At 34.9% G+C, this 14623-nt stretch overlaps 1 protein-coding gene across 4 annotated transcripts in view; it reads left to right on the top strand.

Annotated features, from left to right (window-relative positions):
• Window positions 1-14623, top strand: part of HOOK1 (hook microtubule tethering protein 1) — a 122308-nt gene that overhangs the window by 79635 nt on the left and 28050 nt on the right. For all 4 annotated transcript variants that reach the window (XM_059884923.1, XM_059884922.1, XM_024989802.2 and 1 more), the window contains 4 exons: window positions 2375-2541; window positions 9894-10034; window positions 11133-11334; window positions 12353-12463. In XM_059884923.1, the coding sequence (XP_059740906.1) occupies window positions 2375-2541; window positions 9894-10034; window positions 11133-11334; window positions 12353-12463 (621 nt within the window). The remainder of the gene's footprint in view (window positions 1-2374; window positions 2542-9893; window positions 10035-11132; window positions 11335-12352; window positions 12464-14623) is intronic.

Genomic DNA, 14623 nt, shown 5'->3' with positions numbered 1-14623 from the left:
GTTTTAAGTTTTTAATAAGCTAATATGATAAAAATATTAAATCTGAGTGACATGAGAAAAGAGCATTATTTTTTTTAGCTTTTTGAACTTTCTTTTAAGTAGCTGAGAGAGAGAAAGAGAGAGACAGAAAAACTAGAGAAACAGAAAGGGACAGAGGCAGGTACAGAGTGAGCCTAAACAAAATATCACCATGGCATCTTGTTAAAAGATACCTAGAACCACCTCTGGACATTCTAAGTCACTCATCCGGGGTGGCTCTGGAACGACTATGTGAAATACATGGTTAGGAACAGGGTTGGTTTCCCACTAGATATTGAAAACTAAGTTTGCCCTTGCTCTTCTCCCTTCTTCAGGGGATTCCTATCCAGTTTGAAGACAAGGTATTGTTTCTGCTCTACCAGTCTTGTAACAGCCCCTACCCTCAAGCTAATAGAGAGATTCTTTGCTCGCACCCCCAAATAGCATAATTTCATCAAAGCACCACATTTTCTGTCCTATAATTGTTTACATTTCTTCTGTAGGGATCTTAAAGGGTGCAACCTCCATTGTTTTTTGTATCTCAATAACAGGATTGTATTACATGACAGATAATAGTCACTAAACTGCTTATATGACAAGGATGGATGCATGCATTGTATTTAGGAAGAAAAACTGTTTCCTCTTTGGCTGGCAGTGGTTTTTTAGATTTTGTGTTACTCATTTGGAGGACAGTGTTTGTAACTTGCCTACACTGTATTTAAGACTATATAATATAACTTGATTTTTTAAAAAAGCTTATTATTTATTTTTGGCTATTCTAGGTCTTTGTTGCTGTGCATGGGCTTTCGCTTGTTCTGGTGATCAAGAGCTACTTTTTGTTGCAGTGAGAGGGCTTCTCATTGTAGTAGCTTCTCTTGTTGTGGAGCACAGGCTCAGTAATTGTGGTTCTTGGGCTTAGGTGCCCCGTGGCATGTGGAATCTTCCTGCATGAGGAATCAAACCCATGACCCCTGCATTCACAGGTGATTCTTAACCACCAGACCACCAGGGAAGTCCCTATAACTTGATTTTAATTTGCTGTTAGTAGCTCAGTGTATCAATATGTAGTCCCATTCACATAACTAGACTGCATTGATTACACCTTTTGAAACTATAAATAGCAAACTTGTGCAGTAATATGTTGTGAAAGTGAAAGTCGCTCAGTCGTGTCTGACTCTTTGTGACCCCATGGACTGACTATACGTCCATGGAATTCTCCAGGCCAGAATACTGGAGTGGGTAGCCATTCTCTTCTCCAGGGGATCTTCCCAATGCAGGGATCGAACCAAGGTCTCCCTCATTGCAGGCAGATTCTTTACCAGCTGAGCCACTAGGGAAGCCCAATAACTTACAATGTATTGTAAGTTATGATAAGTCAGCCTTTTTCAAACTAATCTTAGTAAAATCCCATGTAGATGTCTGGTCTTATAAAGAAAGAAAGGAAAGAAAGATAGCGCTAAGTCATGTCCAACTCTTGGGATCCCACAAACTGTAGCCCACCAGGCTCCTCTGTCTATGGAATTCTCCAGGCAAGAATACTGGAGTGGGTTGCTATTTCCTTCTCCAGGGGATCTTCCTGACCCAGGAATTGAACCCAGGTCTCCCGCATTGCAGGCAGATGCTTTACTGACTGAGTTACTCAGGAAGCATGTCTTATAAAAGGTTGCAGCCTTATCTCTAAATGTTTAAAGATATTTTTGAATGAAAAAGAAGTAGAACTAAGGGAGCAAATAATGCTTGTTAACACAAATATGTAAGTAGAATTAAAAATGTATCAAGTGCTGGTATTTATGTCATTCTAAAGTTATATGTTTATATCCATTAAATCTTAAGCAAATAGTTTCAGTGTGCAATTGGGTTCAGTTTTTTGCTGCTGATTCACTAACCAAATAATGTGGTTATCCCCTGAAGATACATGTGAATCTGATAATTTTCTACTATGAACCTAAAATGGTAATTTTGTGCATATTTGTTTGTACCTCAGTTTACTAGGTAACAGCATCCTGAAAATACATTTATACCTAAAGGGGAAACAAATTATTTTTTTGAAGTACATAGGTGCATAAAATTTTTAGAGACTTAGAAACAGTTTCTTCTCTGACCTAAAGCAAGCATGAAGTTTGGAAGATATTCTGCTTTATATGTATTAACTCTCTTTTCTCTCTATTAATAAAATTAATTTTATTTCTTCTGATCCAAACCTAGACCCAGAATTCCAGAGCTAGAAGGATCTTTAAGAATTTATCTAGTCTGATTGACTAGGCTAGTTAATGGCTTGGTCAGATTTAGAATCTAGAATTCCACTCTAAACTCTTTATTTGCTACTGATGCTTATGTTTGTGTTTTTGTTTTTTAGGTGACAGCGCTTCAAGATGAAAAGAATTCACTAGTTTCTGAGAACGAGATGATGAATGAAAAACTTGACCAGTTGGATGGATCTTTTGATGATCCAAATACAATGGTTGCAAAAAAATATTTTCATGCACAGTTGCAACTAGAACAATTACAGGAAGAAAACTTCAGGTAGCATTTTTAGTAGAAATCATTCTATACAGTTTTATTAAACCAGTAGCTAAAAATCATAATAGCAACAACTGATGATTAAGCATTACAACACATGTTTAGAATACTAAGTGGATGAAAATACTGTCTAGTATAAGTGGTTCCTGTCCTCGTAGGGCTAACAATCCAGTTAAGCAAGTGGGATACATATATAAAAAGCAAAACAATTCAAAATAATGTGTGATGAGGGCCAAACAAAAGCCATAGGCAAGTCCACGAGGAATTAAAAGAATGATTGCTGAAGCCTGGGGAGAAGAGAAATTTTTGCATAGAAGAGGGAACTTGATAATTGAAAGAAATACATAAGTCTCACACTAAAAGGATGCTTTTCATATCAACTTTTATATTTCTTCCTTCGGAAAAAAAAAGTGTACATCTAACCTTTGATAAACATTATCTTTTTTGTGCTTACCCCTGAGCCCTGCAATGTAAGGCCCTGATAAATAGGCACTCCAGTTGTACTGTATGTGTTTTTTTGTTACTTTATTTTGGTATGATTTCAAACTTACTGAAAAAAGTTGCAAGAATAGGATAGGGAGCTTCTGTATATTTCTCATTCAGATTCGACATTTGTTTTACAGTTCTGTTCATTTGCTTTAGCAGTCTCTTTACATAGTCACATGTGTATATATGTTTTGTTTTTTGAACCATTTGAGAATAAACTGGAGGCATACTGCTTTACCCCTATGTACTTCAGTGTGTATTTCCTAAGAACAAAGATATTCTCTTATAAACCGCAGCATAGTTATCAAAATTAGTGAATTGGTATTTGAAACAAATCATTATCTAATCTATAAACCATATGCAAATTCTATCAGCTATCTCAGTATCCTTAAAACTTCAAGTTTTTTCTTGTTTCAGAATCTGATCCAGGATCGTGCTTTGCATTTAGAAATTGATTCTTACTCAACGGACTATAATTCCATTACTATCGTCATTTATTTTTATGTTTAAATTGTCCCAGATTTGACCACTGAGAAGCATTTCTATTAGCCATGTGTCTTTACAGTATGTTGCTATCCTTTTTTGAGTATTTTCGTCTTTCTGGCACAACAAAATGTTCCAGACTCTAATTGTTCTTCCTCTACTCTAGATCAACCATTTCTCCAAAAGTCCTGATTCTTTTAGTGGAGAATACTATTCTCCACTAAAAAGAGAGATCTATGGTCTAGATGAATTTTTCTGTCTAGATTTATTCTCCGCTAAAAACAAAGGTCTATGGTCTCAGTTCAGTTCAGTCGCTCAGCCGTGTCTGATTCTTTGTGATCCCACCAACTGCAGCACGCCAGGCTTCCCTGTCCATAACCAACTCCCGGAGCTCACTCAAACTCATGTCCATCAAGTCAGTGATGCTATCCAACCATCTCATCCTCTGTCATCCCCCTCTCCTCCTGCCTTCAGTCTTTTCCAGTGAGTCAGTTCTTCACATCATGTGGCCAAAGTATTGGAGTTTTAGGTTTAGCATTAGTCCTTCCAGTGAATATTCAGGGCAGATATCTTTTAGGATGGACTGGTTGTATCTCCTTGCAGTCCAAGGAACTCTCAAGAGTCTTCTCCAACACCACTGTTCAAAACCATCAATTCTTCAGCACTCAGCTTTCTTTATAGTCCAACTCTCACATCCATACATGACTACTGGAAAAACCATAGCTTTGACTAGATGGACCTTTGTTGGCAAAGTAATGTCTCTGCTTTTTAATATGCTGTCTAAGTTGATCATGGCTTTTCTTCCAAGGATGATCTAGATGAGTTTTTCTGTCATTGCTTCTGGGCCACCTTGGTGTACAGAGCTAGGAAAGTCACTTGTACAGGTTCATACCAGTCCATGTTTGCACACATATGTCTATGCATGTATCTATCTATTTTCATAGTGAACAGTGAATTCGTATTATCATCTTCCATTTCAGTCCAGTGACTTCAGGGTGCATTCTGATTTTCTGCATTTTCATATTGTAACTCCCTTCTCCAACATTGAGAAACCTGACTGCCATTTTCCTCAGCAGATTTATTCATCTATTCAATCCCAAAACACATTTGAAGTAAGAATTGCTAATTCATGCCTTCTATAAAAAGGTAACGCTACAGTGCAAACTAATGCTACACTTCAGTATGTTTACAGTTCTTTTTTCAAGATAACGTTTACATACCGTGAGTTGAGTGAATTGCACTGTTTGGCATCTTTTACTAAAAGCATACATTTGTGTAACTCACATCTTTATCATTTGATAAATCATTTCTGTCACTACAGAAAGTTCCCCTATGTCCCTTCCCAGATAACCCCTATGTCCCAGAGACTCTTCCGATTATTTTCCAGTATAGAATGTTTTCTCTGATCTAGAACTTCTTAGAAATTGTAATATGAATTCTTTGGTGACTGGCTTCTTTTGCTCAGCATATTTGTGAAATCTACCAATGTTGCTGAATATATCAGTTCATTTTTTTTTTTAATTGCTGAGTAGTATTCTGCTAAATGGAATTATTGCACATTGTAACACATTTTGCTTATTCATTTTCCTTTAGATGGACATTTGAGTTTCCAGATTTTGGCTAATATAAATAAAATGGATATGAACATGGGAATATAAAACTTTTGTGAACATATTTATTCATTTCTCATTGGCAATTATATAGAGTGGCATTGCTGAGTCACACATTTTGTTTGTGTTACATTTAAAAGACACCAGTAGACCATTTCCCAAAGTGGTCATATTGTTTTACATCCCCACCAGCAGTGCTTGCTGCTGGTTGCTCTAGTTACTCTGCCTATATAACGTAAGTTGGCCTTATCAGTCTTCTTCATTTTAGTTATTCCAGGGAATGGGTTAAGAGTGTTGAATTGTGGCTTTAATATGCATTTTCCTGATAACTAATGATAATGGTGGTAAGCACCTTTTCATGTGCTTTTTTGCACTATATTTTACTATATGAATTGTCTCTCTACACTGTTAGCCTATTTTTAAATTGGGTTGTTTGTCTTTATTACTGAGTTGTAAGAGTTTAAAAAATATATATTCTGGTTATAGAATCTCTGTCAGATATGCATGTAATAATATTTCATCTTTTCTGTAGCCTGCCACTTCATTTTCAAATGTTATCTATCAGGAATTAAAGTTCTTAGATGAAGTCTGATTTATCAGTATTTTTTAGATTAGTGCTTTTTATGTACTGTCCAAGAAATCTGTCTACTCCCTAGTCATGAAAATACTCTAGTATTTCCTTCTAGAACCTTTATAGTTTTATTTTTCACAGTTAGGTCTGTGATCCATCTTGAATTGACTTTTTTGAAAATAGTGTGATATGTGGCTGTCAGACTTTACTTTTATTTCCCTTATGTGTATCCAGTTGTTCCAGTATCATCAGGTGAAAAGATTTTTATTTTACTCCATCAAATTGCTTTGGCGCCTTTGTGAAAAATGATATAGCTATAAAATTTGGGTGATTTTCTGTATTCAATTCCTTCCTACTGATGAATTTGTCTGTCTTTAGCCCGTAAGACTTGATCTTGACTACTATAGCTCTAGAGTAAGTCATTTAAAATCAGGTAGTGTGAATGTTCCAACTCTTTCTTCTCAAAATATGTTGTTGACTCTTCTGTCTTTTTGCTTTTTTGGTCAGTTTCTCTTAAAAACCTTTTGTGATTGTGTCTTCAAGTTGTATATGATTGATTCCTTAACCATATTGAGAATTTCTGTTTTATGAATTTAGTGTCTTTGTCTGTTTGTCTTTAATTTCTCTAGCAGTGTTGTATTGTTTCCAGCATAGTGTTGTGTGTGTCTTCTGTTCATTTCATTCTCAAATATTTAATTTTTTGCTATTACAAACACAGTTACAAAAATTATTCTGAAAAGTTGCTGCTAATATATAGATACACAGTTGGTTTTTGTATGTTGAAACTTTTATATCTTGAATCTTAATGTCTTGCATTTGAAAACTTGTATGTTTTGCAGAGTTTCCCCTTTTTTTTGTTCAAACAACTTTATTTATTTACTTTTTTATTTTTTGGGCCACACTGCTCAGCATGCAGGATCTTGATTCTCTGACCAGGGTCCAGTCCCGTGCTCCTGCAGTGGAAGTGCAAAGTCTTAACCGCTGGACCACCAGGGAAGCCCTGCAAAGTTTTTTAATTCACTTACTGATTCTAGTAGTTTGTTTTGGTAAAAAAAATCCTAAGGAATCTGCAGTCATCTATTAATAGACCTTTACCTCTTCCTTTTGTTATTTCTGCCTTGTCTTTATTTTCCTTGCTTTGAACAGGCGCAAACATCTTGCTATGTTCTGAGTCTTGGGGAGTAAACGTCCAATTAAGTACTGTCAAGAATGAAGCTAGCTAGTAGTGTTTTTATATTTCTTTGTTTATTTCTGGCTGTGCTGGGTCTTTGCTATTGTGTGGGCTTTCTCTAGTTGTGGAGAGTCGGCAGTACTCTCTAGTTGTGGTAGTTGTGAAGAGTGGTGGATACGCTCTAGTTGTGTGCCAGCTTCTCATTGCAGTGTCTTGTTTTGGAGCACGGGATCTAGGCACACAGATCGGTAGTTGCAGCACGTGGTCTCTAGAGCACAGGGCCAACAGTCATGGCACATGGGCTTAGTTACTCTGCTGCATGTAGAATCTTCCTGGACTGGGAATCAAACTTGTGTCTCCTGCATTGGCAGGCAGATTCTTTACCACTGAGCCACCAGGGAAACCTGCTGTGGAGTTTTTAAATGGGCTTTTTATCAGATTGAAAGAGTTCTCCTTTATTTCTGCCTTGCTAAGAGTTTTTATCACTGATGAGTGTTGATTTTTGTCTTAGGACTTCTATGCATCTTGAAAAAAGATGGTTTGGTTTTTCTTTTTTATTCTTTTAATACAATTAATTTTTGACTGTTAAAAAAATTTGTATTCCAGAGAAAAACCACCTTGGTCATATTTTCTTATCTTATGCACATATGACTCGATTTGATTGGTTGATATTTTGAAAGTATTTTTGTGTCTTGTCTTTATAATAGATACTGGTCTATAACTTTTTTCTCTTGTAATGTCTTTCAGGTTTTGTTCTGCTAGTCTCATAGAATAATTGGGAAATACTCTCTCCTCCTCTATTTTCTGAAAGAGTTTATGTAAGAATGACATTATTTCTTCCTTCAATATTTGATAGAATTAATCAGTAAAACAATTGGATCTGTGGTTTTCTTTGTGAAAGGGCTTTTAATGACACATGTAATTTATTTAATGGTTCATAGGCTTTTTAGATTTTGTTTCATATTATGTCAGTTTCCTAAATTGTTTTTTTCAAGGTATATATTTATTTGATTTAAGTTGTTTAATTTATTGGCATGAAGTTTTTCATAATATTCTATTTATGGTCCCTTTAATGATTACAGGAGCTGTAATGGTGTTTCCTTTTTCTTTCTTGATGTTGGTAATTTGTGTTTTCTTTCATTTTTCTTGGTCACCCTTGCTTGAGGTTCATCAGTTTTATTAATCTTACACCCTTTATTAATCGAACAGCCTTTATTAGTTTCCCATAGTGTGAGTTTTAGATCTCTGTTCTTTATTCCTTTCCTTTTACTTACTTTGGATTTGATTTGCTCTTCTTTTTCTAGCCTCCTAAAGTTAGATGATTGATTTTAAGCATTTCTTTATTTCTATTATAAGCCTTTAAAACTGTAAATTTCTCTTTAAGCACTGGTTTAGCTGTGTCCCTAAAATTTGATTGATTGTGTTTCTGTTATTATTCAGTTCAAAATATTTTCTAATTTCCTCTCTGATTTCTTCTCTGACTCAGGAATCATTTAGAAATGTATTTTTAAATTTGCAAATATTTAAGACTTTTCTCCAAACTTCTCATTGTGACTGATTCCTAATTTAATTTCCTCGTGGTTAAAGAATATAGTCCGTAAGACTTCATTCTTTTTAATATTTATGATACCTATTGATCATCACATTTTATTGCAGTGAATATTCCATGTGTACTTGCAAAGGATGTGTATTCTGTAATTTTTTACTGACATGTTTCACAAATATTTATTATATCAAGCTGATTAGTAAGGTTATTCAGATTTCTTCTGTATTTGACATTTTTGGTTAGTTCTTTCATTTATTGGGAGACTGATGTTAACATTCTTGACAATAATTATGGATTTGTAGATCTCTGATTCTGTCAGTTTTTGCTTCATCTGTTTTAAAATTTTGTTTTTAGTTACATATAATTTTTTGATATGTCTTTCTGATGGCTTGACCCTGTTATAATTGTGAAATATCTATACCTTTGGTAATACTTTTTGTATTAAACCATTTTTTTGATGTTAAGATAAATACCCCAGTTTTCTTTACTTATTATTTACATGATACTTATTTTCATCTTTTTACTTTTAACCTATTGTGTTTTGATATTTAAAATGTTTCTCATAACTAGTATATATTTGAGCCTTGCTTTTTTATCCATCTGATAGTCTCTGCCTTTTTAATTGGTGTGTTTAGTCCTTTTGCCCTTTTCATAATTTTTGATATGGTTGTGCTTAGGGTCTATCAGTTTGCTATTTTTCATTTGTCATATATGTTCTTGTGTTTATTTTTCTTTTCTGCATTATTGTCAGCTGATCAAGTAATTTTTAAATATTTTTATCACTATATAGTCATTTTAGTTTTTGTTGTTCCTTTTGGGTTCAAAGTATTTATTTTTTATCACAGTCTATACTTAGAGTTCATATTTTACCACTTTGTGTGCTATGTACATTTTTGGGTAACTTTATATGGTTTCTCTTTTTGTTTTGAAATTAAAATTCCTATTTGAACTAGAGAACCAGACTCAGTGTTTCAGAGTGATAATGAAAATTCAGAACATTACTGGCTTATCAGTTCTTACAAGTAACCACACTAATGCAAGATGTTAATAATAAGGGAAACTGGGGAATGAGACAACCATGAGAGAATATACAGGAACTTTGTACTTTCTGTTCAGTTTTTCTGGGGGAAAAAAAAAAAAGTCTATTAATTTTTTTAAGTAAAAAAAAATCATTTGACCATAAATGTTAAGAGTTTACTTTTGGACTTCTAATTGTCATTGATCCATATGTCTAGCTTTATGGTAGGATGACACTATCATGATTACTGTAGCTTTGTAGTAACTTTTAAAATTGGAAAGTATGAGTTCTCCAACTTTTTTTAAGCTATTGTTTTAAAACTAAGGACTAGAAAGTAGCTTATTCCTTTAGTTTTTCTTTTTTTGAATGTGGAATCAAACATTTTAGAAGTTAGTTTTGCTAAGCTCATATCTCAGTGAAAAAACAAATAATGGAAATTACATTATAAATACTTGTTTTCTTTATGCAAGGCTTGAAGCTGCAAAAGATGATTACCGTGTTCACTGTGAAGAACTTGAAAAGCAATTAATTGAATTTCAACATAGGAATGATGAATTGACTAGTCTTGCTGAGGAAACAAGAGCCCTGAAAGATGAAATAGATGTTCTTAGGTATGGCATGTCTAAATATAATTATGTCACTTCTCATTTTGGTATTCTATATTTTAATTAAGGAATCTTACAGTTATACCTGTGTATCAAGTATTGATCAGTTTTTATCCAAGTTCCTAGTCTTTACTTCTTTTATGTTAGTTGATAGTTATGTGAAGTTTTAGGATAATATTTGATTCGTGTTAGGACAGATTTTCATATTGGAACCATAAACCTTTTTCTTATTTCTGATTAAAGAAGACGATACCTTTTTCTTAAAAATTTGTAAGCTGTTATTTTTAGATACATTTGACTTGACCTTCTTGTACTTACTAGTACATCTTGTGAAATTTTTGTGTAAGAAATGTATTCTCACAAACCGTATTTTGACATTTGATAAAATATAGATAAGAATCCTAGCATTTATTTCAAGATTATCCCAGGTTCTCTTATTGTCTTTGACAGTACAAAGTTTATAATGAGCTTTGCCTATGAAATGTTAAGCAAAGAATCTGTTTAAATGATTTTTTATGTTAATTTTTCTTAATTAACCATTTCTTACACAGTTTTTAATGTTCATTTAAAACAAAATCTTTATAAGCATTAATTTTAACCTTCATGTGATATTGAAGTGATTCTGTTTATTTATTTTTTCTCCATCCCATTTGTCAGGTGTGCACAACTCTAAAGGGAAGTGCTTTGCCAAACAAATTATAAATTAGGTCAACTTACTGAGTATATCAAATACTTACAACAAACTACATTAGATTTATGCACAGAGCACAACTGGCCTGTGAGCTAAAATGCAGCTTGGAATTTTTCAGCTGTATTTACAAAACCATTCTTTTTTTTATACATTGTTGAGATATATAGAATAGTTCAATAATACAGTGTGTCAAATTTTGAGCATTTTATTTTGATGACTTTATAACAGAAGGGTTGAACTTTTTGAGCCCGTTTCCAGATTTCTCACAAAGTTAATGATTTCTTGTCTCTGTCCCTCTCATTTTTTTTGACCAGTTGATAGTTCATTTGGAAGACTCATTTTACAGCCAGAATAACACTGTTATGTGCATTTACTTGTTTTTACATAGTAATGTTTAATCTTTGTTATTATAGGGCTACCTCTGATAAAGCAAATAAACTGGAGTCTACAGTTGAGATATATCGTCAGAAGCTACAAGATCTGAATGACCTTCGCAAGCAAGTGAAAACTTTACAGGAAACAAACATGATGTACATGCATAATACAGTCAGCTTAGAAGAGGAATTAAAGAAGGCAAATGCTGCACGCACACAATTAGAAACATACAAGAGACAGGTAAGAAAATACCTAAATTTTTTTAATCAATAAAATTGAAAGAGTATAACTTTTCACTCCTTAAGAAGGATGTAGCAGTGAATAAACACTGTGCTGTGCTGTGCTTAGTTACTCAGTTGTGTCTGACTCAGCAATCCCATGGACTGTGTAGCTTGCCAGGCTCCTCTGTCTATTGGGATTCTCCAGGCAAGAGTACTGGAGTGGGTTGCTATGCCCTCCTCCAGGGGATCTTCCCAACCCAGTAATAGAACCCACGTCTCACACATTGCAGGTGGATTATTTACCATCTGAGCCACCAGGGAAGCCCCAAAATACTGGAGTGGGTAGTCTGTTCCTTCTCCAGGGAAACTTCCCGACCCAGGAATAGAACTGGGGTCTCCTGCATTTCAGGTGGATTCTTTACCCACTGAGCTACCCAGGAAGCCCCAAATAAACACTACTTGTAGTCAGTTGTGTACTTATTATCACATGTATCTTCTATCTGTAATTTTAATTCAAGAGTTGATCATTGAGTTTGTGTTTTCTAGGTCTTTTGGACTTCCCTGATAGCTTAGTTGGTAAAGAATCCGTCTGCAGTGCAGGAGACCTCGGTTTGATTCCTGGGTCAGGAAGATCTGCTGGAGAAGGGATAAACCGCCCACTCCAGTATTATTGGGCTTCCCTTGTGGCATTTTTATTGGCTTCTGAGCTTGTATACTTTGGGGATATTTTATTGTTTCATTAACATTTCTGATAACCAGGGATAAATACCTAGAGAATGGAGTTATAACCTAAAATATTCTCTTTTGTTATTTATCAAACACCCTAGAGAAACAGTAGAAGACTTATGTTTTTTTGCTAAATTATTATTTGTGTATTTTAAAACTTATTTTAATTTTTTATTTACATGCCATTTCCACAAATATTTAGAATTAGACTGTAATCTTACTATAAATTTTATTTCCAGTTCATTTATTGATCTCTGAAATGCTATGAATATTATATACTCTTTATTTTCTACTTTTGTTTCTGATAAAAGGTTCAGGATCTTCATGTTAAACTTTCCTCTGAATCCAAAAGGGCGGACACACTAGCATTTGAAATGAAGCGGCTTGAAGAGAAACACGAAGCTTTACTTAAGGAAAAAGAGGTAAACATAAATGTAATTGATGTGAAATATGTATGTCCTATTTTAGTTTTAATATTATCCTTGCTGTTTTAAGAATGGAAGTGATGTAACCAGTTCTTCTTTCTCCAAATTGAAATTAGTGATGTAAAAGAAAGTCTTGTAGAAATTCTTTGTGCAGTTTTGTTAAATTTTCTTGATATGATGAAGTCATGTCTCAGTGCATGTGTTCCAGCTCTAGACTGTCAATTCCTTGAAAGCAAGGACCATAGATGCAATTTTTAAAAGCTTTATTAGTATATAATTTACATATCATAAATTGCACCTAGGTAAAAGGTATAGTTCAGTAGTGTAAGTATTCAGAGTTGGAAACCATCATTGTTTCTAGAATTCTGTCATCATTCCAAAGAGACCCTGTGCCTGATAGCAGTTATTCTGCATCTGGTCCCCTTTTCCCCAGCCTTAGCAACCATCATCTACTTGCTGTCTGTGAATTTGCCTGGTCTGTCCTGAATAGATAATCATGCACTTTATGACTGGGTTCCATCATTTAGCATAATACTTTCAGGGTTTATCAGTGTTGTAGCAGGTATCAGTACTACACTCATTTTTATTGCTGAGTAGTAATCCATCAGACTTTATTTTGGGGGGCTGCAAAATCATTGCAGATGGTGATTGCAGCCATGAAATTAAAAGACGCTTACTCCTTGGAAGGAAAGTTATGACCAACCTAGATAGAACATGCAAAAGCAGAGACATTGTTTTGCCAACAAAGGTCCGTCTAGTCAAGGCTATGGTTTTTCCAGTGGTCATGTATGGATGTGAGAGTTGGACTGTGAAGAAGGCTGAGTGCCGAAGAGTTGATGCTTTTGAACTGTGGTGTTGGAGAAGACTCTTGAGAGTCCCTTGGACTTCAAGGAGATCCAACCAGTCCATTCTGAAGGAGATCAGCCCTGGGATTTCTTTGGAAGGAATGATGCTAAAGCTGAAACTCCAGTACTTTGGCCACCTCATGCAAAGAGTTGACTCCTTGGAAAAGACTCTGATGCTGGGAGGGATTGGGGGCTGGAGGAGAAGGGGACGACAGAGGGTCAGTTGGCTGGATGGCATCACTGACTCAATGGACATGAGTTTGGGTAAACTGCGGGAGCTGGTGATGGACAGGGAGGCCTGGTGTGCTGCGATTCATGGGGTTGCAAAGAGTCGGACACGACTGAGCGACTGAACTGAACTGAATTGAGTAATCCGTTATATGGATATACTCCATTTTATTTATCTGTTCATCAGTGGAAACAAAGTGCAATTGGGTTGTTTCCACATTTTGCCTATTAAATGAATAATATGGCTATGAACATTTTTTTTTTTTTTGCCAGTATATTGTTGCATCTTCTTTTTTTTTTTTACTTTACAATATTATATTGGTTTTGCCATACATCAACATGCATCCACCACGGGTGGACACATGTTCCCCATCCTGAACCCCCCTCTCACCTCCCCATACCATCCCTCTGGGTCATCCCGTGCACCAGCCCCAAGCTTCCTGTATCCTGCATCGAACCTGGACTGGCAATTTGTTTCTTACATGATATTATACATGTTTTAATGCCATTTTCCCAAATCATCCCCACCTCCCTCTCCCACAGAGTTGCCAAAAGACTGTTTTATACATCTCTGTCTCTTTTGCTGTCTCGCATACAGGGTTGTCTTTCTAAATTCCATATATATGCGTTAGTATACTGTATTGGGCTATGAACATTTATGTACAAGTTTTTATGTGGACACACATCTTCATTTCTTGAATAGGTGTTGAGGAATGGTATTGCTGGGTCATATGGTAGGTGTTTAACTTTTTTAAGAATTACCAGACTTTTCTAAAGTGGATGAACCATTTTTCATTCTCACTAGTAGTTTGTAAAAGATTCCAATTTCTCCCAACTCTTGTCAAATCATATTGAGTTTTGACTTTGGCTATCCTAGTAGGTATGCAGTAGTATATCATTGTGGTTTTGATTTGTATTTCCCTAATGACAAATGATGTTGAACATCTTTTCATGAACTTATTGACCATTTCTGATTTTATTTCTTTGAGAAATGCCTCTTCAAATTCTTTAGACCATATTTTATTTGTTATTTGCTTTTTTATTTTTGAATTCTAAGAGTTCTTTATATATTCTAGATACAAAT

Source organism: Bos taurus, chromosome 3 (assembly GCF_002263795.3).
Source record: "Bos taurus isolate L1 Dominette 01449 registration number 42190680 breed Hereford chromosome 3, ARS-UCD2.0, whole genome shotgun sequence".
Classification (NCBI taxonomy): Eukaryota; Metazoa; Chordata; class Mammalia; order Artiodactyla; family Bovidae; genus Bos; species Bos taurus.
Note: the sequence above shows the minus strand (reverse complement) of the source record. Positions and strands in the feature narration are given on the sequence as shown.